General features: G+C 41.5%; 2 protein-coding genes across 2 annotated transcripts in view; both read right to left on the reverse strand.

Annotated features, from left to right (window-relative positions):
• Positions 1 to 5,115, reverse strand: part of ROCK1 (Rho associated coiled-coil containing protein kinase 1) — a 125,260-nt gene extending 120,145 nt beyond the window's left edge. The window contains exon 1 of the mRNA XM_040264706.1: positions 4,137 to 5,115. Coding sequence (XP_040120640.1) covers positions 4,137 to 4,229 — 93 coding nt within the window. The 5' untranslated portion in view covers positions 4,230 to 5,115. The remainder of the gene's footprint in view (positions 1 to 4,136) is intronic.
• A 15,885-nt stretch (positions 5,116 to 21,000) lies between these two features.
• LOC120881121 (proteolipid protein 2-like) lies at positions 21,001 to 21,555 on the reverse strand. The gene has a single exon (XM_040264707.1). The coding sequence runs from the start codon at positions 21,424 to 21,426 to the stop codon at positions 21,034 to 21,036; it is 393 nt and encodes a 130-aa protein (XP_040120641.1). The 5' UTR covers positions 21,427 to 21,555; the 3' UTR covers positions 21,001 to 21,033.
• Positions 21,556 to 25,039: the final 3,484 nt, after the last annotated feature.

Below are 25,039 nucleotides of genomic sequence, written 5' to 3' on the forward strand. Positions count from 1 at the left end.
TACATTCTGAAAAACTGACTAATGAAAGATGGGAGTAACACATACAAAGCGAACAGCAGTCTTGGAACTTAGCATGTATGCACTGTTCAGCTATCATTGGTCCCCTTCCCTTCATGCCACCAACTCATTGCTACACCTCCACTGACTAAACAAAACTAGGGGGGGAAAGGTTAAAAACTAAAAAAAAAAAGCTACAGTCAGATAGCTGTATTTTCAAGAAATGTATGTCAAACTTCAAGACAAATATATACCTAACCTTCCCACTCACCAGGCTTTGGTTTTCCTTTTTAATTTACAAATTATAGACATTTTTCCCCTCTGGAAAAATTAACATTAATTAAACTCCATCCCTTACTGTTTTCAGAGGTATTCAACAACTTGAGAAACTGCTAACAAGCCTTAGACAAATTAATTCTAAAGTTTAAAAACAAGTTGGGAAAAGGAAAACAGCTCTTGGATAAACTATTACATGGACAGTAAGAGAACCATTAGGACACTGGAAAGAATCTGACTGACAGAAAACCAAATTACTGAGCAATCTGGATGCTCTGATAAACAAGGGAATGGGTACCATATTACCTTAGTATCTGCAGACTCTACTAGCATTTGCAACATAAAAAATGTGCTTATCTAGTTCTTAAACTATATGTTCAAGATAAGGCTGAAGAAATCATTCATCTGCGCTTCTCCCAGTTACAGTATCGTATAACCACTAACACAACAAGAAAAAGCTGTTTTCATGGTGGGTGAGATGGTTTAAAAGACCCTTTGCCAGCAAATTCTTTTGAAAACAAAAGGTGTGGGAACTTTCATTTCTGAAGAAGGGATCTAGTCAAGGAAACAGAATTTGACTTTTTTTCCTGAGATTATAAAAAATATATCAGAACTTCAGTGTTTCACATGGCACATAATACATAATATGTGTACATAATGCAAACACAATACATACTACTCAATAAGTACCAGCTAAATAAAGCAACAAAAGCCAAAAATAGATAAAGTCAATCTATTTTAAAAGGGTATTGTTCCTACAATACATCAGATGTCCAAAGTCCGAACAGGAAAGAGTGAAAACAGACTCATTGAAAAAGATGAGGCCACCTGGTAGGTCATTCTAAATGGCTGAATGAATGAAAGAATGAACGCTTGATAAGAAACATAAAATAGAAAATTCATGCTAGATGCTACGAAGCTGGAGAAAGGATTTTGCCTCCAAAGAAAAATTCAATCTTTACCAAGTTCAGATTAATATAATAAAGTTTTAACAGCTAACAAATAATTATGGAACTAAACAGAAAGACGAAGGTGGGGGAATAAGTCTGTTGACTATGGTTCTTTAAGGTGGTGGGCTCTAAGTTACTTGGGGGTCCTAACTATGAGAGGGCCTGACTGCCTGCCCACTTTTCCTCTTTGTTCTTAAACCCTTTCATCATTACATCAGTTTCAACTTGCACCTCTATCAGATGATTTCCAAACGTTATCTTTAACTATGAGCTCAGTTTCACATCTCCAATAGTCTACAGATCATGTCTTTGTGGTCGTCCCACTATCCCCTCAAACACAACAAACCTAAAACTCATCTGTTGCCAATTCTTCCCGAGTGATTTCCAAACCTGACTTGTTTCACCCATGTTTTTATCAGTCTCCCTATAACCCAGGCTTCAGTTCAGTTCAGTTCAGTCGCTCAGTCGTGTCCGACTCTTTGCCACCCCATGAATTGCAGCACGCCAGGCATCCCTGTCCATCACCAACTCCCGGAGTTCACTCAGACTCACGTCCATGGAGTCGGTGATGCCATCCAGCCATCTCATCCTCTGTCGTCCCCTTCTCCTCCTGCCCCCAATCCCTCCCAGCATCAGAGTCTTTTCCAATGAGTCAACTCTTCGCATGAGGTGGCCAAAGTACTGGAGTTTCAGCTTTAGCATCATTCCTTCCAAAGAAATCCCAGGTTTACAGTCATCTAATTTTTTAGTTGTCCCTTCTCCCCAACTCTGCCTGTCAAATTCCATCAATTCTCCTTCCCCATCCAAATGACCCAACTTGGAGCTTCAATCATTTCTGGGCTATCACAATAATTTTTTAAAATGTCCAATCTCACCCCATTTCTACTCTCTCTCCACACAACCCATCCTGCACACGGCTACCACATCCACCTTCTTGATTCATCCTGGCATAATCTTATTTACAAATACTTAATAGCCACAACAGTCTGAAAAACATCTAAACGCCTTAGCCTAGCAATCAAATCCTCCATGCTCTAACCCCAGTCTATCCTTCTAGCTTTCTCTTCCCTTAAATGTGTACCAGCCAGTCATGTTTCCACCATCAATTCATATTATCTTCCACTCCCTCTTTGAGTACCTTCTACCCAAATCCTATCCATCCAGCATCCAACATACTCTATCAACTCAAGAGTTCTTCCTTTCAATATCCAAAAGTATATATTACCTATTCCAGTCATTTGAAACTTACTACATGTTTTCTCAATCTGTGTTTTGCTTTATTTTTGTGTATATGTATGAGATTAGGATTTTCAAGAAAAGAGTTCATGACTTACATTTCCCAGTATCCGTCACATTTCAATAAATTTATGAAGTTCCCACCAAATGAAACTATGACAAGAGGCTAGAAGACCACTGCAACAGACAAAACAACCTCTACTAAACACTCCTTGTAACACTGCTCCATGGAATAAGGAGATCAAAAAACAAGGCAAAATCAAAGATATACAAAAACTGGATAAGTATTAAGAAGAATGAGACTTCTTAAAAATTCTGGAGATCCTTCCTAGAAAGATATGTTCTAATTCCTTCTCTCAGTCAATAAAATGTTTTCCATTGTATTAAGCATCAACCCTTTTTGTTTTTCAATATAAAGAGCATCCATAATGTGGGTGAGACATTTCAAATATACAACCCACAACTCTTATTTCAGTCAAAGATGCTCAGTCATTTAGAAAGCTTTGGAGAAAAACTCACTTGTAGACCCATACATTTTAAATATATATATATACATATATATATATATACACATACACACAGCTATTTTGAGTAACTGAAATGTATATTAATTTCATACATTAACTTACATTTTCCTGATTCAAGATAAGATGTTAAAATGGTTATTATTTCTCTGAATGGCATCATTTAGTTCACCTAACTTTACTCCCACATACTGTGTACATCTAACATTAATTCCCTGAGAAGGTTGTAAATTACTAACTACGTACATATTCCTTGCAACTTTAAAGATAAAGTGGTTTTGTTTGGACAAAAACAGAATAATTATATAACTGCTAGTTGTTTGATAAAGGAAAAACTTGCTTACGAATAGACTGCAGCTATCAGTATTAGGGGAAACTGATAAAATTTAAGAACTCCAATTATCTATAGATAACTGTGCATGCTATCAAACACTGAAGAATTTTTTAAATAGTGTTTTGGCCTTTCATATCATAAAAACTTTTTTAGAATGCTACAAAATCTATCATGTTAAAGCACAACACCAAAAAAAGGCAGTTATGACAAAATATCTGTGCAGTACTTTTGTAATCAACAGTACTGTAAAAGACGTTAATATTGTGATGATCTATCATTAGCTTGGGTTTTTACACTTAACAGTCCAGCAAAAAGTTCCTCTGACTCAAATCACCTATGACACTTTGGCTCAAAAATCACTTCCTCAAAATCGATTCTCCATTGTCACAAGTCTAAAAATTAAACCCTTAAGGAGCTAAGCAGATGGAAATGGAAAGCAGTCTTTTCCAACCTCACTGTCAAACCGATCGGAAAGTTCATAACTAAGCTCGCGGTTCAACAAGCTACATACGTAGTGGTAACTTTGACGTGGTAACTTTTTATATGATGCCTGCAACAGAGTTTTGTAAGTACCTTTTGTGTGATGATGAACTGAGTCAGAGCTAAAAGTTCAGAGAATTCAGAGCCAGCCCAATGATACACCGGGCCAAGGCAGGAGATTTTAGAGGGACTGCAAGATTCCTCAGGGAAAACGCCAGGTTCTGGTGTTTTCTAAGATGATGTACACCTGAAACTTTCTTTCGCAGATAACCAGACTGAGAGCAAGAGGAAGGAAATAAATAGAGACTCAGACAAGCACAAGAGAACAGGGCTACTCACCAGCAGACAATCTGAATTCACTTCCGATTTGGGATCCCGCAGCAGGTTGTCGATTTTTTCAAACCGCGTCTCAAAACTGTCCCCAGTCGACATGTTGCTGCTGCTGTGACAATACCCTCGTACCAGCACCGGCAGCGGAAAGCGATTTCAACCAACTTCCTCCGGCGGTGGGTTCGCGGCCGCGGGGCGGAGGAGCCGGAACCCCAGGGTCACCAGGTGCGCCCGGTGCCCCCTCCTCCCCCTCACTGAGGGGATCTCCGCGCTCCGGACCCCGGGCCGGGGGCGACGGCGACCCACAGCCGCTCGGACGCCCAAAGTCGCATCCCACCTGGCAGCTCCTCACGACGGCCGACTGCGCCGTCGCTCCGGCGGAGGGCTGCAGCCTAGCGGGCCCCGGCCGCCTTCGCCATGCAGGGTTCCCGGTGCCGAGACGGGCAGGAGGGGGGAGAGAGAGAGAGAAGCAGGGTGGAGACTCCTCCGGGCAGCAGGGGAGGGAGAAGAGGAAAGGCGAATGCGAAGGGCGGGCGCGGAGCTGTGCCAGCTGCCGCCGCCGCCGCTGCCGCTCGGGCCCCGGGCCGGGCCCGCTCCGCTTTGAGGCGCTAGAGGCGGTCTAGCCCCGCATCCCCGGCTCCACTCGGCCCGGCCCGACGCCCCGATCCGCCTCGGCCAGGAGCTGGTCCCCCACGGGACAGCCTCACTCTCCCATTTTGTCCCGGCGCTCCTGGGGCTGCTGTCGCGGTGTCCGGCGGGGCAGGGCGAGGTCGGAGCCCTTTGGAGGCTCGGGGGAGTACGGGCTGGCGAGCGGGCGGCGAGGACAGGGAGTCGGGTCCTGGCGGCTGCGGCTGGGGGAAGCTTCTGAGAGGCGCTGCGGCCCCGGCTGGGGAAAGGGCGAGTCGCGCGGCGAATGCTCGGGTGGAGGGGGGGGTGGGGCGAGGGGGGCCGTGAGGGACTAATATGTCCGCCTTCCTGTTCAAACAAACGGAGACCGCCGCCGCGAACTGCGCATGCGGGGCGCGGACGTTCGGAAGGGGAACGGGGCCGGCGCCGCGGGAGCGCGCGCGCGCGCGCGCACTGCCCGCCTCCGCAGGGCCGGGCTGGGCTGGGCGGGGCGGAAGGCGGGGCGCACCCGGGGCTTCGCGGGCGGGAGGGGAGGCTGGCAGCCGGGACGGGTGGACTGGGTGCGGCGGGTGGCACCGCCCTCGCCCCGGCAGGCTCTGAGCAGCCACGCAGGGCTCGGGAAGCGGCGTGGGATCCACACGGGGAGGAGCTCTCGCCGCCTTCGCTCGCGTCCTGGCAGTTGCCCCAGCTCTGCTTCCTCTGGGCTGCAGCGGTAGGGAGAGTTGTGGCAAGAAAGGATGCTTGATATTGTTATTTTAGAGATACTTTTTTTTTTTCTTTTTTTAAAGGCCTCTTCGCCGACAGGAACCAGCATTTTAGCACCAGCGGAGGCTGGTCTTCAGTAGTGCTTCAGCGTCAGCCCTCCGTGAATCCCGTGTCGTTTTAACGCGTCTTGCTTCCATGGGAAAATTACGAAGCAATGTAGTACATGCATAACCCTCCAAACTCAGCGTGTGTGTCAGGGGAGCTTTTAACTATGGACTCCGGAAGATACAGTCAGTAGAAGTCAAGCTTAGTTTAGTTTGAAAAAAAAAAGGAAAATAATCTCATAGGAAAAAAAATCAATATTTTTTAAAAGTTATTCGTACTAGTTCCCTTACACCATTAAGCCTCCCACTGTAGTTTTCTTCTTGATGTGTAATTCTGCCATTTCGACTTAAAAACATTCAGTGAAACTTAAAATTGTGAGTTTACTGGACTGAAGTAGAACATGAAAATAATGGGCCTTTCCTTCTAATTCAATTGCTTCATTGACTGTTGTGGGAGAGGGTGAGACGCCTTACCTAACCTACTGATAAGGTACTTTCAGCAGGAAATCCAACTTAATTCATTTCCAATCAATCTTCAGTTTGACTCATAGGTCAAATAAAGGACTGCTAAAAATCGAAAATGTGGATGTTTTATCCACCACTGGAAAAGGCTACAGACGAACCAATTGTCTTTCTATATAAAAAGCTCTGTACAGCATCTGAACAGCATACCAACTTTCTGCTGTGAGTCAGAGCTTAGGAAAATGTACTATTGTTTGAAAAATGGCATTTTGTTTGCATTGTGTTAGATGCAAGAAATATTGAACTATAAAATCCACAGTATCAATGAAGATAAAAGTCAGTCCTCACAAAAAGACAAACAAATTTCAGGTATTTCATTAAATGCTTTTGCAGTGACTTTTCTTGGCTCCAGTATTTTAAGCCAGTCATGTGAATTAAATTTATTTTTAAGCATAGAGCTTAAAATAAATCTGGCAGTTGCCCTAAAATAAATTTCCTAAACCCTGCTTGTCCTTTTTTATTACCATTTTTAGGTAGTCTTAGGAATTTTGTTGTTTCTCAGAACGGTTCGCGTTATGCTGCTTTCCACTTGAGCACATGAAAAAATGCTGGTAGCTAACACAATACTTGAGTGGTCCTGACAAATGTAACTCGGACTGAAAGTCCATCTGGCCAAACTACTAGAAATATAGGTGAGGCCTATATATTTTGTTGATCGCAGGGCTATCTGATTATTTGTAACCTCACACTAGTTGTCTTTTACCATAAGATAGATAGACTCTGTATCAGTGTTTTTGTTTTAATAGAGAAATCCTCACCTGTAATAGAATAGACTTAGGCCTCATTGGAAAAGACTGATGCTGGGAGGGATTGGGGGCAGGAGGAGAAGGGGACGACAGAGGATGAGATGGCTGGAAGGCATCACCGACTCGATGGATGTGAGTTTGAGTGAACTCTGGGAGTTGGTGATGGACAGGGAGGCCTGGCGTGCTGCAGTTCATGGGGTTGCAAAGAGTCAGACACGACTGAGCAAGTGAACTGAACTGAACTGATATGACATTAAATTTCCTAACTTTAAAATTCTATTGTCATTAGTCTTTTCAAAGCATTGTGGACATTTGAGATCACCCTTAAAGTATATATTAAAATCCTAAATGCAATTGTAAACTATTGATACCATGTACAAATAGATTAGGAATATAATACTGATTACACATACTGAAATTACAAGACATGAAATTAAAAGACGCTTACTCCTTGGAAGAAAAGTTATGACCAACCTAGATAGTATATTGAAAAGCAGAGACATTACTTTGCCGACTAAGGTCCGTCTAGTCAAGGCTATGGTTTTTCCTATGGTCATGTATGGGTGTGAGAGTTGGACTGTGAAGAAGACTGAGCACCGAAGAAGTGATGCGTTTGAACTGTGGTGTTGGAGAAGACTCTTGAGAGTCCCTTGGACTGCAAGGAGATCCAACCAGTCCATTCTGAAGGAGATCAGCCCTGGGATTTCTTTGGAAGGAATGATGCTAAAGCTGAAACTCCAGTACTTTGGCCACCTCATGCGAAGAGTTGACTCATTGGAAAAGACTCTGATGCTGGGAGAGATTGGGGGCAGGAGGAGAAGGGGACGACCGAGGATGAGATGGCTGGATGGCATCACGGACTCGATGGACATGAGTCTGAGTGAACTCCGGGAGATGGTGATGGACAGGGAGGCCTGGCGTGCTGCGATTCATGGGGTTGCAAAGAGTCGGACACGACTGAGCGACTGAACTGAACTGAACACATACTGAGTGCTTCCCATCTGTTAAGGCAATATGTTTGTGTGTGTGTGTTAAGTTGTTTTAGTCATGTCTAACTCTTTGCAACCCTATGGACTGTAGCCACCAGGCTCCTCTTCCATGAGATTCTCTAGGCAAGGTTACTGGAGTGGGTTACCATGCTCTTCTCCAGGATATCTTCCCAACCCAGGGCTCAAACCTGGATTTCCTACATTACAGGCTGATTCTTTACCAACTGAGCCACCAGGGAGGCCCTAGTATTATCTTCCAGTTATATTGTTTACATCACACAGACAAATGATTCCATATAAAAAGGGAATTATAAAACTTGCAAAGTGATCGATAAGGTGGCTTCCCAGGTGGCACTAGAGGTGAAGAACCCACCTGTCAATGCAGGGGACAGAAGAGAAACCGGGTTCCATCCCTGGGTTGGGAGGATCCTCTGGAGAAGGAAATGGCAACCCACTCCAGTATTCTTGCCTGGAGAATCCCATGGACAGAGGAGCCTGGCAGGCTACAGTCCATGGGGTTGCAGAGTCAGACAAGACTGAAGTGACTTAGCGCCCACCCAATATGGTTTCAGTCCCTAGGGGAAAATGTGAAATGAAAAGAGCAAGGTGTGAATAGAAAGGATCTTGACGGCATTCAATAACAGTGACTTGACTAGAGGTTTCTAAACACTGGGTCCAGGAACCAGGCCATCCTTGGTGGCTTGTTCGTAAAGTAAGCAGTTCTACTTTAAGACCGTCTTTCAATCTGAAATTCTCTTGACTACAAAAAAAAAAAAAAAAAAAACTAAATGTACTTTCCTTGAAGAAGAAAGAGTAACAGGAAATGGTACCATTTTTTTCATGTTTTCACTTGGAAATTGAAAAATTACAAAGTTGGCAGCTTAAGCAAATATATCAAGTTAGTTATATTTTAATTTTTCTGGTTTTCGGTATTCAAACATCTGGAAATGTTTAATTTAGATGAGACTCTTGCTAGGACCTAATGAAGAGACTGCGGTGCTAAAAGAATTTGAGTGAGGCATAGTTGGGAGAGATCATGGAAAAAGCAGAAAGATTTGGGTGTAGACTTGTATATAGTGAAAGACAATTAAGTCCAGCATTCCTTTGCTTTGGTTATTTGGTAGGAAATAGATTCCTTTTAATGTTTACAGAATTTCTTTCACAAACAATGATGTAGTAATTAACCTCCAAGGAAGGTCCCCATTAAACCCTGTCTCCCAGTATTCACCCCCTCCTGGAGGCCCCTCCCACACTGAATCTGGGCTGGGGCCTTGTGACCTGCTTTGACCAGCAGAGTGCAGCAAAAATGGCAGTGTGCCAATATCAAGCCTAAACTTTGTGAGTTTGCCTGGCAACTCACGGTTCAGTGCTCTAGGAAGTCCAGCTAAACTGAGATCACCATGGTGTGAAGAAACCCGAGCTAACTAACCACAAGAAGACATCAGATGGAAGATGACTGAGGAATCCATAGAGAATAGAGACTCCAGACTTCTGACCCACATCAAGCCATTCCAGCAGTCCCTAGCCATTTGTAATGCCCCTGCTGATGCCACAGGAAACAGAGACAAGCTAATCCCTTCACACACTGCCCACACATCAGAATCGTGAACACGTAAGAAAATGGTTGCTACTTTGAGCCACTTTTTGGGGTGGTTTCTCAGCATGAGATGACCAAACAGTTGGATTTCAGGCAAAAAAAAAATATTCATAGTTGAATGTGCATATAAACACATATTGAGTGTACCTTTTATACTTTTTTTTATCTTAACCATGACACAAGGAAGTGGTCCACAATAAAGTGTTATAAAGGAATGATACGGTTTCCCCGGTGGGGAATCCACCTGTAGTGCAGGAGATGCAGATGTGGGTTCAATCCCTGGGTCAGGAAGATCCCTTTGAGGAGAAAATGGCCACCCACTCCAGTATACTTGCTGGGAAAATCCCTTGGACAGAGGAGCCTGGTGGGCTACAGTCCATAGGGGTCACAAAGAGTCAAAGACACGACTGAGCAAGTGAGCACACACACACACACACACAAAGGAATGACAAATTAACTCATGTTTATTGTCTTTACTTCAATAAAAGCTTTGTACAAAAGAAATATAAAAGCTTTTTAATCACATTAAAGAATGCTTCCAGATTTTTTAAAAAATTGTAAAGCTATCATATTCCCATATAAACACATTTTCACCTGTATTTTAATATTTTCTCAATTTAGTGCATAGTGAGGTCTAGTCCGTCTTAAAAATGTACCAAAAACTCAGGTACATACTGTAAATTACATATCAATTGTAATTTAGTGCCATAAATTGCATGCAATTTCAAAATTGCATACCACAAATGTGTTAAGAATGTTATGTGGCTAAGTTCCTATAGAAACTATAGCTAACATTTCCAAGAAAGTACGATACTTATTATGTTTCATGTAACTTTCCAAAAGGGCATTACTTTTTTTTTAATCTAGAAGAGCTTCAGTTGATTCTGAACAACTTTAGTAAACTCAAAGTTGTGAAAATTTACATTCAGTTCTGTTTTAGGAAGTTGGTTTTATATGATTAATATTTTCCCACAAAGTAGTTTATATGTACACATTTTTGTAGGTCTGTGACGTGAATCAGGAAGAATATGTTCCTTTACTCAGGAATGCTCTTGAGATCGGGCAAGGTTTTCTTTTCTTTCTACAGAACATTCAAGCTTGGGAGTCAATATAATTTGACATGTTTATATCTACTAGGTGTACAGTAGTAGATGTACATGTTTACATCCTTTATGTGAACAGTAGCAGTAACATGGTTACATCCTAGGCAGTCTAGATGCTTGCTGCCTAGGAAAGTTGGGGATTCGGCATCTATCAAGATTCCAGCAAGGAAAAGTGTAGAGCCAGCCATGAGCACAGGGCGCCCTTGAGTCAGAGCTTCTCCTGACTCACCCTGGAATGCCTTTCTCTAACATCTGTTTTTTATTTCTTAGAAGCTGCTATTCCATTCAACTGCAAAAATACTTGCACTGACCCTGGAAACAGAATCGAGAAATAGAAGGAAACAGATTTCTGTAAAACAGCTACTTCCCTGCTCTATGTTATTGCCATCTTGGGGACCCTTCTGTTACTACACTCACAAGCTCCAGCATGTAAATGTCTGATGTTGCAAGGTCATTCCAAGGGTGGGTTCCACAATAGTTTGTATTTATGGAACCCCTGAGATGATGTATACATGACCGTAGTGAAAGAGGAAAGGCCAGATCAAGGAGATAATAACAGATACACATGGTTGGTCACAAACTCTCTTTCATTTTTTTCCAAGAGCCTCCTGTCCACATTTCCCCTGTCCCATCCAGCAGCTCTCCATTGAGTCCCAGTTGCGAGCTTCCTGGCCCACTGCTTTTTAGGCACTTATATTCTTCCGCTTGCTGCTGCTGCTGCTAAGTCGCTTCAGGCATGTCCGACTCTGTGTGACCCCATAGACAGCAGCCCACCAGGCTCCCCCGTCCCTGGGATTCTCCAGGCAAGAACACTGGAGTGGGTTGCCATTTCCTTCTCCAATGCATGAAAGTGAAAAGTGAAAGTGAAGTCGCTCAGTCGTGTCCGACTCTTAGCGACCCCATGGACTGCAGCCTACCAGGCTCCTCCGTCCATGGGATTTTCCAGGCAAGAGTACTGGAGTGAGTTGCCATTGGCTTCTCTGATTCTTCCTCTTAAGGGCCCTCAATTGGTGAATTGCCTTTTTTGGCAGTGACAGGCTCTTCCCTCAACATCTACTTCCCCTTTTTTTTTTTTTTCATGACAACTTTTATCACTCATCTCTGTCTCAACTTCAATGCCAAGCCTGGCACTCTGTGACGACCTAGAGGGGTGGGATGGGAGCAGGAAGGGAGGCTCAAGAGGGTGGGGATATATTTATATATATGACTGAATCATGTTGCTGTATGGCAGAAACCAACACCACATTGTAAAGCAATTATCCACCAATTATTTTTTTTTTTTAAAAAGACTTCCATGCCAAACATGTGGAAACAGAAAAATGTCTGTTTCTGAGAGTTCACCATTTTCCCCCTCCCTTTCATTCAAAGCCCAGTTGAAATATATAACATCTCTAAAATCCCTGTAACTTGAAGAGAGGCACTGATTTACATGTTTACCCATCAACATGTAAATATTACCCTATATACTCTACATATTCCTTCTTGGGGCTTCCCCAGTGGCTCAGCCGTAAAGAATCTACCTGCAATGCAGGAGGCACAAGAGACTCTGGTTTGATCCCTGGGGCAGGAAGATCCCCTGTAGAAGTAAATGGCAACCCATTCCAGTATTCTTGTCTGGACAAGTCCATGGACCAAGAAGGAGCCTGGCAGGGCTACAGTCCACGGGCTAGCAAAGATCTGAGCTGCCTGCATATTCTTTCCTAATAACCATGACCCTTTATAAACTTTGCTTTTTATTTGCAGGCAATGTTAGTGCTCTGCTAGTTGAATTAATACATATGCTCTTGTTTATGTGTTCTTGTCATTACTGCTTCATGTGTTCCCTAGGGCATATGCTAGGCCTTTAAAAGCAATACTCATTTTTTTTTCTTCTTATAAAAATAGTACATGCTTATTTTTAAGATTTTGGGAAATATGGAAAAGTAAGAGAACAAAATTCACCCATATTCCCACCACTCAACTATAATCACTATTGATAATTTTGAAGTTTTTTTGTAATTATTTAGTTCCTTGCAGAGGTTTGTTTATTTTATGTGCTGTATGTACATTATTATATACTGGTTATTTTTCAGTTTACATAATGATTTGTATAAGCAAATTTACCTTAAATATAAGTTTTAATACCTGCATAATATTCCAGTCCAGAAATTTATCATAGCTTATTTAACCATTACTATAAATAGCACTACTAAAAAGATTTTTTTGTGCATAAGTTTTCATTAAGCTTTTGGTGCATAAAGTTTTTTCTTTTCCAAAAAAAAAGTTTTTTTTCTTTTCCTTCTTTTTTTGGATTTTTTTCCCTTAAAAAATTTTTTTAAATTTTATATTATACAATTTTTCCCTAATTGAAAATTATTTCCTTCAAAATGATTCTCAGAAGTGGGTCAAAGCATTTTAAACACTTTTGATGTATTTTGCCAAATTGTTTTTCAAGTAGTGATGCAAGTTTATACTCCAGCTACTTATATTTATTTTTTTATTTTTTAAAATATTTACTGTTTATTTGTTTGGCTGCGCAGGTCTTAGTTGCAGCAACTCTGTTGCTGTATGCAGGATCTTTAGTCGTGGCATGTGTAATCTAGTTCCCTGGGCCCCCTGAATTTCTAACACAGAACAGGGCCTTAGCCGCTGAACTACTAGGGAAATCCCTGGCTACAGATATTTATGTCCCTTTTAATACCTCCTCGCTGGCGCTGAATGTGTCATTAACATCTTAGCTCATTGTTGTATTGATTTGCGTATCTTTCATTACTACAAGGTTGAATATTTTTCCATTTGTTGTTAATTAGTTGTTTTTCTTTTTCTATGAATTAATTTATGATTTGTGCCTATTCATCAGATGGGCCTTAGGATTTTTCTTATTGATTTATATGAGTATAAATATGAATGTATATATGTATCTGTATATATGTAGGTATGCATATATATGTATGTCTTAAGGATACTAAGTTTTGTTTTAGAATTGAAAATTTTTACCAATTTTTTGTTTATTTAAATGTTGTGAATGTATTTTTGTCAATTAAAATACACACTTTAAAAAATTCTATCAGTGACTTTTTAGAAGGAATTTATTATTTTTATGGTTAGAGACTCCTCCCACCTTACAAAAGTTTGATTATATATATCTCTATTCTTTTTTGTCTCCTTTCCCCACCCTTGTTATGACTTGCTTTCTACATAGTTTTAAAATTCCAACTGAAATTCATTTTAATATATTGAATAAGTTGAGAATCGACCTGTATCTTTTCAAATTGCTGAACAGTTCTATCAACATCGTTTATGAAGTTAACTTTCCTTATTGATTATGTTACTCTCATTGTCATATATTAATTATAATATCTATATTTATTCTTGAACTATTGTAATTCATTGCAGATATATTAATTCTACCAACATAATAATATAATGGTAGTTAATGTGATTATTTTAATAACCCAGAAAAGTTATTCCTTCTTTGTTACTTTTCTTTTAAAATATTTTCTCAAACTATTTTAACCAGTTATTGTTCCATATGATTTTAAGAATATTTCTTCAAGTACCTCTTCACTCTGTATTGCATTCCATTCCATTACTATTTTAACTGAAAATATTTTATGACTTAATTTGGAAGGAATACTTTATGATATTCCATTTTCCAGTTCAAAAATCAGTTCAGTTCAGTTGCTCAGTCGTGTCCAACTCTTTGTGACCCCATGAATCGCAGCACTCCAGGCCTCCCTGTCCATCACCAACTCCCCGAGTTCACTCAAACTCATGTCCATCAAGTCGATGATGCCATCCAGTCATCTCATCCTCTGTTGTCCCCTTCTCCTCCTGCCCCCAATCCCTCCCAGAATCAGAGTCTTTTCCAATAAGTCAACTCTTCGCATGAGGTAGCCAAAGTATTGGAGTTTCAGCTTTAGCATCATTCCTTCCAAAGAAATCCCAGGGCTGATCTCCTTTAGAATGGGCTGGCTGGATCTCCTTGCAGTCCAAGGGACTCTCAAGAGTCTTCTCCAACACCACAGTTCAAAAGCATCAATTCTTCGGCGCTCAGCTTTCTTCACGGTCCAACTTTCACATCCATACATGACCACTCTATTTATTCAAAAATTGTAAAAATGTATCTTGACAAAATTTTATAGATTTTATCACCTAGGCAACACATATTTCTCATTGGGATTATTTCTGGGATTCTAAAATGTTGGTTGCTGTCTTGAATAGGACCTATGTTCTGATTATTTCATGATTATTGGCATAAAGGAGCAGTACTGAACTTGATATATGTAGTGGTCTTTTATCAAGCCATTTTGCTGAACTACTATTGGGTCTATAAAATCTTTTAATGTCCTCCAAAGAGGGGACAAAACAAACTGTGACAAATCACTAATTCTGAGATGTATCTCAGTTTTGGAGAGGTTAAAATGTGGAAAACAGCAAGTCATAGATTTGATAAAATACCATAGATTTCTAAATGATGATGATTGGGTTTCTTTCTCACCAGTAATCATATCTTACATCTACTTCAGGTCTTTATGTCTTGGCCAGAGCAATAGAGGCAAATGACAGGCAGTCCTGTCCTTCTGTCCTAAGACGTCTGCTACATATAACCTCCAGAATGGGTTTTGAGTTACTGCATTTAAAAATTTTGGTTTCCTTAAAGACTTTTTTTTCCTTTTGCCCTCAATATGTTTTCATCTCAATTTAGCCTGCTCTCTCTTTTTGATACCCTATTTGTATTTCATAGAGATCAGTTTGAAAAAAAAGGTATAACTTAGATCTAGTAAAATGCACAAATCTTAAGGGTACAACTCAGTGGAATTTAAAATATACATACCTGTGTGAACACCACCAGATCAATTACTTAAAACACTTTCAACATTCCCAAAGTTCCTCATCCCCCTTCTCATAATTAGCTCACCATAAATAGCTCATTAGTATAGGTTAATCTATATTGTGATTCTTATCACCATAGATTAGTTCTACAAGTCTTAGAACTTCATAGAACTGAAATCATATATTATGTACTTTCTTGACTTTTTAAATAGATTTGGGGAACATTTTTTAATTGTAGTAAATACATATAAAATTTACCATTTTCATCATATATAAGTGTTCAGAAAAGTGGTATTAACTGTACTCACATTGCAGTAGAATCATCACCACCCATCTTCAGTTTGGGAAGATAGGATGTGATTTCCAGAACATCCCATCTTCCCAAACTGAAATCTTGTACCCACTAAACACCAACTTCCCATACTGCCCCCGACCCCGCACCCCAACTGCTGGCAACCTTTCATCTCTATGACTTTGGTACTATTCATAGTATTCTATGAATGAGGTACTATTTCAGGTACCTCAAATAAGTGGAATCACACAATCTATCTTTTTTGTGTCTGGCTTATTTCACTTAACATAATATCTTCAAGTTCACCCACGTAACGTGTAAGAATTTTCTTCCCTTTTAAGGATAAATAGTATTGCATTGTATGGAAATACCACATTTTGTTCATTTATAAATCCATTGATGGAGATGTAGATTTTTAAAAATTCATCTTTCTAAATGTCTTCCTCTTTCTGTAATAAATCAGTATTGGATGAAGACTTCAAAAAAAGTTCCTAGGAGATTTTTTTGTCTTATCCTGCAGAAATTTATTCCATAGTTCTCATTTGCCACCCCCTACCCTCACCTCCATTTTCTCAGCTTTGAATTGAAAGAAAAATATCTAGGCCCAGAGTTTGAAAACAAATTAGAGGCAGAGTTTTGCTATTTAATTCCCTCATTATCTAGCTTAGGTACTGATGTATTCTCTTTTCTAATACATATTTTTTGATGTGGACCATTTTTAAAGTCTTTGTTGAATTTGTTACAATATTGCTTCTGCTTTATGTTTTGGCTTTGAGGCATGTGGGATCTTAGTTCTCTGATCAGGGATTGAACCTACCCACCTAGCATTGGAAGGGGAAGTCTTAACCCTTCAACCACTAGGGAAGTCCCCCTTTTTAAAACAAATATATATACATGTTTTAGTTGTTTGGTTGCAGCACACAGGATAGTTGATCTTTCGTGCAGCATGTGGCATCTCTAGTTGCTGCACCACACAAACTTTTAGTCATGGCATGTGGGATCTAGTTCCCTGACCAGGGATTGAGCCTGGGCCCCCCACATTGGCAGTGCAGAGTCTTAGTCACTGGGTGACCAGGGAAGTCCCTCTCTTCTCTAATATTCTGTGATTTGATATCCATAGGACTTATTCTAGTTTTTTTATTTTTTTTTTCTCTGCTTAGCAAGCATTTCTTTTGTGTAGTTCTTTTGAAATGAAGTGGAATTACTTCCTGATTCTCTGTTAGAAAGAGGATGTTTAACCTAGAAAATTTAACTGTATTTACTCTTCCTTAAGGACAGCTTTACCTCTGCCCTCAACTTTCACTGTTTTTAGGGTTCCTCTACCTCTACCTGAAAAGTTATGACCAACCTAGATAGCATATTCAAAAGCAGAGACATTACTTTGCCGACTAAGGTCCATCTAGTCAAGGCTATGGTTTTTCCTGTGGTCATGTATGGATGTGAGAGTTAGACTGGAAAGAAGGCTGAGCGCCAAAGAATTGATGCTTTTGAACTGTGGTGTTGGAGAAGACTCTTGAGAGTCCCTTGGACTGCAAGGAGATCCAGCCAGTCCATTCTAAAGGAGATCAGCCCTGGGATTTCTTTGGAAGGAATAATGCTAAAGCTGAAACTCCAGTATTTTGGCCACCTCATTTGAAGAGTTGACCCATTGGAAAAGACTCTGACACTGGGAGGGATTGGGGGCAGGAGGAGAAGGGGACGACAGAGGATGAGATGGCTGGATGGCATCACTGACTCGATGGACGTGAGTCTGAGTGAACTCGGGGAGTTGGTGATGGACAGGGAGGCCTGGAGTGCTGTGATTCATGGGGTCGCAAAGAGTCAGACACGACTGAGCGACTGAACGACGACGACCTTTACCTGAAATTCTTTTTCCTCCCATAATTCATAGATTATATTTTCCCCTAATTTTTCCTCCCAGTTTTATGAGACAGTTGACACACAGCTCTCTATAAGATTAAGGCATTACTTCCCTTGAAATTCTTTATCTTTGAGAAGACTACCTATCCCAAGGTCTCCATCCTTTTCATCCTAAGCCTTAGTGTGTTCTGGGGATTGTAGAAACTGAATTGGATAAGAGGGGCCGTGAATGAAAGGAAGGGCACTCTGACCATTCAGACCTGTTTCCACACAGTTAAGGCCATGGATGTCTAGATTTCTCATTAGTGAACCGCTGTGTTCCCAAACTGTGGGCAGTCAGTGAAGGGAATCAAGGTGAGTCATGAGACAGGGTTCCTTCTACCTAATTCACACCTGTGCTTTCCAGATTCAAAACATGCTGTAATGGAGAATTCCCTGGTGGTCCAGTGGTTAGAACTCTACTCTTTCACTGCCGAGGATAAAGGTTCAGTCTGATCAGGGAACTAAGATCCCGCAAGCCTCATGGTGGCCAAAAAAAATAAAATAAAATAAACCTGCGGTATGCCTCAGGTATCAATTCTGTTCCTTAGTTTGACACTAATGAAAATTTAATACTAGAAATACTTCCAGCAATCTCATTCATGATTGACTTTTATTCTTTATTTTGGGAGTGATTGTGCATTTTCATCTTTTCATATGATTACATGAATATTTAGGCATCCCAGGTGGCACTAGTGGTAAAGAACCTGCCTGATCTCTGGCTTGGGAAGATACCCTGGCAGAGGGCATGGCAACCCACTCCTATATTCTTGCCTGGAGAACCCCAGATGGAGGAGCCTGGTGAACTATGGTCCATAGGGACTCAAAGAGGTGGACACCACTGAAGTGACTTGGCACACACTTCTTACCTAGAAATCTCAGCTGTTTTACAAGCATCAGAGAAGAACTGGAAAGCACCATACAGATACTACTGCTGGACTGATCATGATCAAGACAGGCTCTCAACTGTAAACACGTGGCTCTCTATTTTGTTTTCAACCAGTGCAAATCTTAGTTGTTATGACATCTTACAACACCATCCAGTAAGAACAACAGATAAAAGTAGGCTGCTATAATTGAAGCCAATAGTTGTACCAGGACACCCACCCTCTCCTCACTGCTTTGGCAGAGAAAGGGCTCCATGGAATGCCTAAAGCTCTGAGCAGCGTAATTTCTAAATCAGTACTCTAGACATCACTAAGGGCCTTCCTAGTGGTTCATACAGTAAAGAAGCTGCCTGAATGCAGGAGATCCAGGTTCGATCCTTGGGTCAGGAAGATCCCCTGGAGAAGGGAATGGCTACCCCACTCTAGTATTTTTGCCTGGAGAATTCTATGGACCCAGGAGCTGGACGGTCGCTACAGTCCCTGGGGTCACAAAGAGTCAGATATGACTGAGCGACTCACACAGACACACAGACACACACACACACACACACACACACACAACATCACTAAAGGATGTTTGTGCCAACTACCTACTAAAGAAGAGTATGAGAAGGGGCATCAAGAGGTCTCTCCATAACTAGAATGCTTGAGCTCTGACATGGTGTTTTAGGAATTCACTTGATTGGTGTTGTCTATACTTAGCACTCATCCCCTTCCTACTCCAACTACTGAGGGCGCTCCATTGGACCGTGTGATCACCAAGACCCTACTCTTCCTTATGTTCATTTTACACATCTTTACAAACATCCTTAAAATTGGTTTTCTTACATCTAATATCAGGATGTGACTTCCAGTTCTGACCATGTTAAGAGTGTATCAACTATGGCCCGTCTCTTCTGCTGAATACCATGAAAACTCTGGACAAAGTACACAAAAATAATCAGCCGAGGACTCTTAAAAGTAAATGAAATCAGGCAGATCGCAGAGTGGAGTCAAAACTTGAAGAAGCAATGCATTTGAAAATGAGTTTTCCATCTTTTCCCCTCTTTTCTCCTGTGACTTTGCCCTAAGTGTAGAACTGTTCAACAGTATTGATACAGTTACTTTAAAACTCTTGCCTTTTTGCACAGAAGGACTGGGAAAGGGGCCTCTCTGGGGCAGAGAGTGTAGGAGAAATCCTGGAGAGAAGTGAGCTGGAGAAGAGGATGTCTCAAAATTGTATGAGAAACTAGACAAGACTCTGGCTTACTCTTGTGCTGCATAGGCACGCGTACTCAGTCCTGTCCGACTCTTTGCAGCCCCATGGGCTATAGCCCATCAGGTTCCTCTGTCCATGCGGATTCTGCAGGCAAGAATACTGGAGTGGGTAGCCATTCCCTCCTCCAGGCAATCTTTCCCACCCAGGGATCAAACCCGGGTCTCCTACAATGCAGGCAGATTCTTTTTTATTTTTTAATTTATTTTTAATTGAAGGATAATTATAATATTGTGTTCATTTCTACCACATGTTAATGCGGATCAGCCATAGGTATACCCATGTCCCCTCCCTTCTGAGCTTTCCTCCCACCTCCCACACCAACCCACTCCTCTAGGCTGTCACAGAGCCCTGGCTTGAGTTCCCTGAGTCGTACAGCAAATTCCCGCTGGCTATCTATTTTACAGATGTTAGTGTAATATGTTTCATTCTACTCTCTCCATCCGTTCCACACTCTCCTTCCTAGCATCCCCCGTGTTCATAAGTCTGCTCTCTATGTTGCAGGCAGGTTCTCTACCATCTGAGCCACCAGGGAAGCTGCATCTGCATGGGACAGACATGAAGCATCAAAAGCTTAGGGGCTTGAATTAATATTTAAACCACCAACCAGATCTCAGACTAACCTCTTAGAGATGTATGTGGTTGAAGGAGCCATCAGCAAGGTCAGGAAACTGAACTGAGATTAGAACCACTGCCCACAGAAAGTGCATTTTTGGTTATTGTTCTAACAATCTGTTATTTGTTTGTTCCTACAGAGAACCACATTCCCCAGCCCCCCCACCTCCACCCCTCCACACACACACATATTGAGGAAGTTATTTGGAGTGAGCCACAGCCTGGGGCCTGGAGTATGAAACCCGAGGTACTCTTCTCCCTCACTGTGGCTCAGTTATCTCAGACTCTTTGCAACCCTGTTGCCTGCACCCCGCCAGGCTCCTCTGTCCATGGGATTCTCCAGGCAAGAATACCGGAGTGGGTTGCCATTTCCTCCTCCAGGGAGTCTTCCCGACCCAGGGATTGAACCTTTGTCTCCTGAATAGGCAGGCAGATTCTTTACCACTGAGCCACCAGGGAAGCCCCATTTTGTGCTTTAGATGAGGGCATAGACCAGACAGAATTGGCATCTCCTTTTGGATACTGTATAAGGAAAGGGGACCAAGACACACCCAAGAGGGCTGGTGGGTAGGCTGGAAGATAAATTCTCTGAATAGTGGCACTTGCACCTCAATACTGGAGGAGCTCAGGGTTGGCTGAAAGTATTGTGGGGTGGGAAAGGAGTTAATTTATTTGCAGATTACACAGAGAAATGAAGGCAGCTCATGGACACTGGGTATCAGCAGGGTCAGTAGGTGTTGCTGTGTGTCTTTATTGTCGCATCGGGCAAGTAATAGAGGCATCATAGCCAAAAAGAGCTGAGGCGATTAGGCCGAGTATCCCTGCAACGATTCTGGAGCGATATCCTCTCTCAACAAGTGCAATAATGGAGGTGATCAGGTAGATGATGGCCGCTATGAGGGATCGGAGGAAATCAGTCCAAGGCCAGTGAATGAATTGTATCCTGGTGTGCAGGTCACATGTGTAGACGATAAAGAAGATGATAGCTAGGATCAATTCAATCAGCGACAGAGAGATATAGCCTGATGTTGAGGCATTATAGAGGGTCAGAATCACAAGGCACAATATAATTTCAGCAAACAGAAGCATTCCCTTTTGGGTGCACAAGAAGTTAGTGCAGCTGTTGTGCTGGAAATCTGCCATGGCAGGGCTGGAGTCCTTGGGGGCAGGGAGAGTCTGCTGGCAGATTCAATGCTGGTGCACACCCAGCTGTCTTTTGGCCGTCTAGAGAGTGGTTTTCAAAACCTGTAGGCTGCAGTTAACTGGTTCAATCACCTGCTAAAACAATAATAGAGATAATAATAATGAACAGCATTCTTTAGAGAATTTTAACAGGATTCATATCCACACAATTCAATAGTCAAAGAATCCAGAATATAATCCAAAATTACTTGATAAGCAAAGGACCAGTAAAACATGACCAGTTTTCAAGAGAAAAGACAATCACCAGATGCCAACCCCAAGAGGACACATATGTTGAAATTATGAGACTTTAAAGCAGATACTAATAATCAATTTCATGCATGCGTATGCTCAGTCATGTTCTACTCTGTGATTCCATGGATTGTAGCCCACCAGGCTCCTCTGTCCGTGGAATTTTCCAGGCAAGACTACTGAAGTGGGTTGCCATTTTCTCCACCAGGGGATCTTCCTGATCCAGGGATTGAACCTGCATCTCTTGCTGTCTCCTGCATTGACAGACAGATTTCTTACCACTGAGACTTCACGAGGTAAAGGTAAACACATATGAGATAAAATAAATGGAAAGCTAGGAGGTCTTAGCAAAGAAAATAAATTATAAAAAAGGACAAAATTATATTAAAACATACATTCTCTGATATTTAAAATTACTAATGAACTCAATAACAGAATGAAGATGACAAGTCAATGAACTCGAAGACAGATTAACAGAAGTTCTCCAATCTGAAGAACGAAGAGAAGATTAGAAAAAAACTGAATATGAGGAGTCAAGGGATTATATATCACAAGTCTAACGTTTGTAACAATGGAGTCCTGTAAAGAAACTGGTTCAGAAACAGTGGCTGAAAACTTCTCCAAATTGGTGAGACACATTAACTTGCAGATTCAAGAATTTCACAGAACATAAAGCAGAATAAATTCAAAGAAAACCACAACCCAGACACGTTATAATCAAGCTATTGATAACTAAATATCATGAGAAACACTGGGCTGGATGAAGGACAAGCTGGAATCAAGATTGCTGGGAGAAATATCAATAACCTCAGATATGCAGATGACACCACACTAATGGCAGAAAATGAAGAAGAACTAAAGAGCCTCTTGATGAAAGTGAAAGAGGAGAGTGAAGAAGTTGGCTTAAAGCTCAACATTCACAAAACTAAGATCATGGCATCTGGTCCCATCACTTCATGGGAAATAGATGGGGAAACAGTGGAAACAGTGGCAGACTTTATTTTTGGGGGGCTCCAAAATCACTGCAGATGGTGACTGCAGCCATGAAATTAAAAGACGCTTACTCCTTGGAAGGAAAGTTATGACCAACCTAAACAGCATATTAAAATGCAAAGACATTATTTTGCCAACAAAGTTCCGTCTAGTCAAGGCTATGGTTTTTCCAGTAGTCATGTATGGATTTGAGAGTTGGACTATAAAGAAAGCTGAGCGCCGAAGAATTGATGCTTTTGAACTGTGGTGTTGGAGAAGACTCTTGAGAGTCCCTTGGACTGCAAGGAGATCCAACCAGTCCATTCGAAAGAAGATCAGTCCTGAGTGTTCATTGGAAGGACTGATGTCGAAGTTCCAATACTTTGGTCACCTGATGTGAGGAGCTGACTCATTTGAAAAGACCCTGATGCTGGGAAAGATTGAAGGCAGGAGGAGAAGGGGACGACAGAGGACAAGATGGTTGGATGGCATCACTGACTCAACGGACATGAGTTTGAGCAAGCTCTGGGAGCTGGCGATGGACAGGGAGACCTGGCCTGCTGCAGTCCATGGGGTCGCAGAGTCGGACATGACTGAGTGACTGAACTGAACTGAACTGAAATGTTAAAAAGTCTTAAAAGCAGCTAAGGAAAAATGACACATCATATACACATCATATTAAGTCCCCTACATTTGAACTTTCAAGTTAAGAACATTTGAAGATGCAAATATACATTTGCATGTCCAGTTACATAAGCTGGTTCACGTGTCTGGTGTATATTGTCACATGTGTATCCTCTACAAGTGTTTGTGCTTTTGTGTACTTTACTGTACTGAATAGAGCCTAGTAGCACAGGATCTTTATTTCAGATGAGTGCTAATGAATTGATGCTTTTGAAATGTGATGTTGGAGAAGACTCTTGGGAGTCCCTTGAACTGCAAGGAGATCAAACCAGTCAATTTTAAAGTAAGTCAATCCTGAATATTCATGATGGTGAGGCTGAAGCTCCAATACTTTAGCCACCTGATGCAAAGAGCCAACTCATTGGAAAAGACCCTGATGCTGGGAAAGATTGAAGGCAGGAGGAAAAGGGGACAACAGCAGATGAGATGGTTGGACGGCATCACTGGCTCAACGGACATGAGTTTGAGCAAGCTCTGGGAGATGATGAAGGACAAGGACGCCTGGCATGCTACAGTCTATTGGGTCGCAAAGAGTTGGATACAACTGAGCGACTGAACAACAACAAGGTTGGTCATAGCTTTCCTTCCAAAGAGCAAGTGTCTTTTAATGTCATGGCTGCAGTCACTGTCCACAGTGATTTTGGAGCCCAAGAAAATAAAATCTGTCATTGCTTTCACTTTTTTACATGTCTAAATCTAATTTTCTCTGGTAACTACAGTAGTTTATATGTTTCTAAAAACAGAACTATTTGGCTTATGGAACAAGTTGAGAGCTATGTAGTGACTGAAACATATGCTCTCCAAAAACAAGATAATCTCACATTAGCAAAAGAGTAAAATTTTAGAAAGGATTCTGTGATGGTAGTAGAAACAGTAGACTGAATGAAATTTGAAATCCTGTATGAAAACTTGCTTGTGATTTTTCCCTTACATTTTAGGACCTCTAGCCCATTTCCTGGTCCTGTGTTCTCCAAAACTAATGTTCTCGTAAACACCAGTGGGACTGAGCATCAGAGTGATCCCTAATGCCAGAGTACACACTCCCACTCCCTAAATGCCAACCTAAATTCCAGAGGGAGCCAAGATCTACTTGATCTCTATTTCTGGGTCTGAGAATATTGCAGTTTTGTTAGGTTGTTTTTAGTCCTAAGAAGGCAGCATTAGCTGCTGTTTCAATGGTGGAGAAAATAGCGACCTCTCTTTACTATTTATGACTGTCATTTCCCTATCATGGGACTTAAAAAAAAAAAATGAACACTACAAAACCAGAAAACAGTTCTTACTGTCTAAAGAAAGGGAAAACTATCTTTGTTGTGATTTGGTAGAAAAGTTGAATGATGAAAGTGAGGAGTATGCTTTCTGCGTCTCAGATTTTTCATCTGGAATATGAAGATTTTGATAATGCCTGCCTCAGTTGTTGTGAAAAACAAAAAGATAACCAATAAGAAATAATAAGCTGTAGAATTCTAAGCAAATGTCAGTTATTAATATTGCCTTAATGGCACCCCACTCCAGTACTCTTGCCTGGAAAATCCCATGGACAGAGGAGCCTGGTAGGCTGCAGTCCATGGGGTCGCTAAAAGTCGGACACAACTGAGCCACTTCACTTTCACTTTTCACTTCCGTGCATTGGAGAAGGAAATGGCAACCCACTCCAGTGTTCTTG

Source organism: Oryx dammah, unplaced genomic scaffold (assembly GCF_014754425.2).
Source record: "Oryx dammah isolate SB20612 unplaced genomic scaffold, SCBI_Odam_1.1 HiC_scaffold_22, whole genome shotgun sequence".
Lineage (NCBI taxonomy): Eukaryota > Metazoa > Chordata > Mammalia > Artiodactyla > Bovidae > Oryx > Oryx dammah.

Excerpts from the sequence above, each read along its gene's own strand:
- LOC120881121 (XM_040264707.1), bottom strand. The coding sequence starts at position 21,426 with ATGGCAGATTTCCAGCACAACAGCTGCACTAACTTCTTGTGCACCCAA.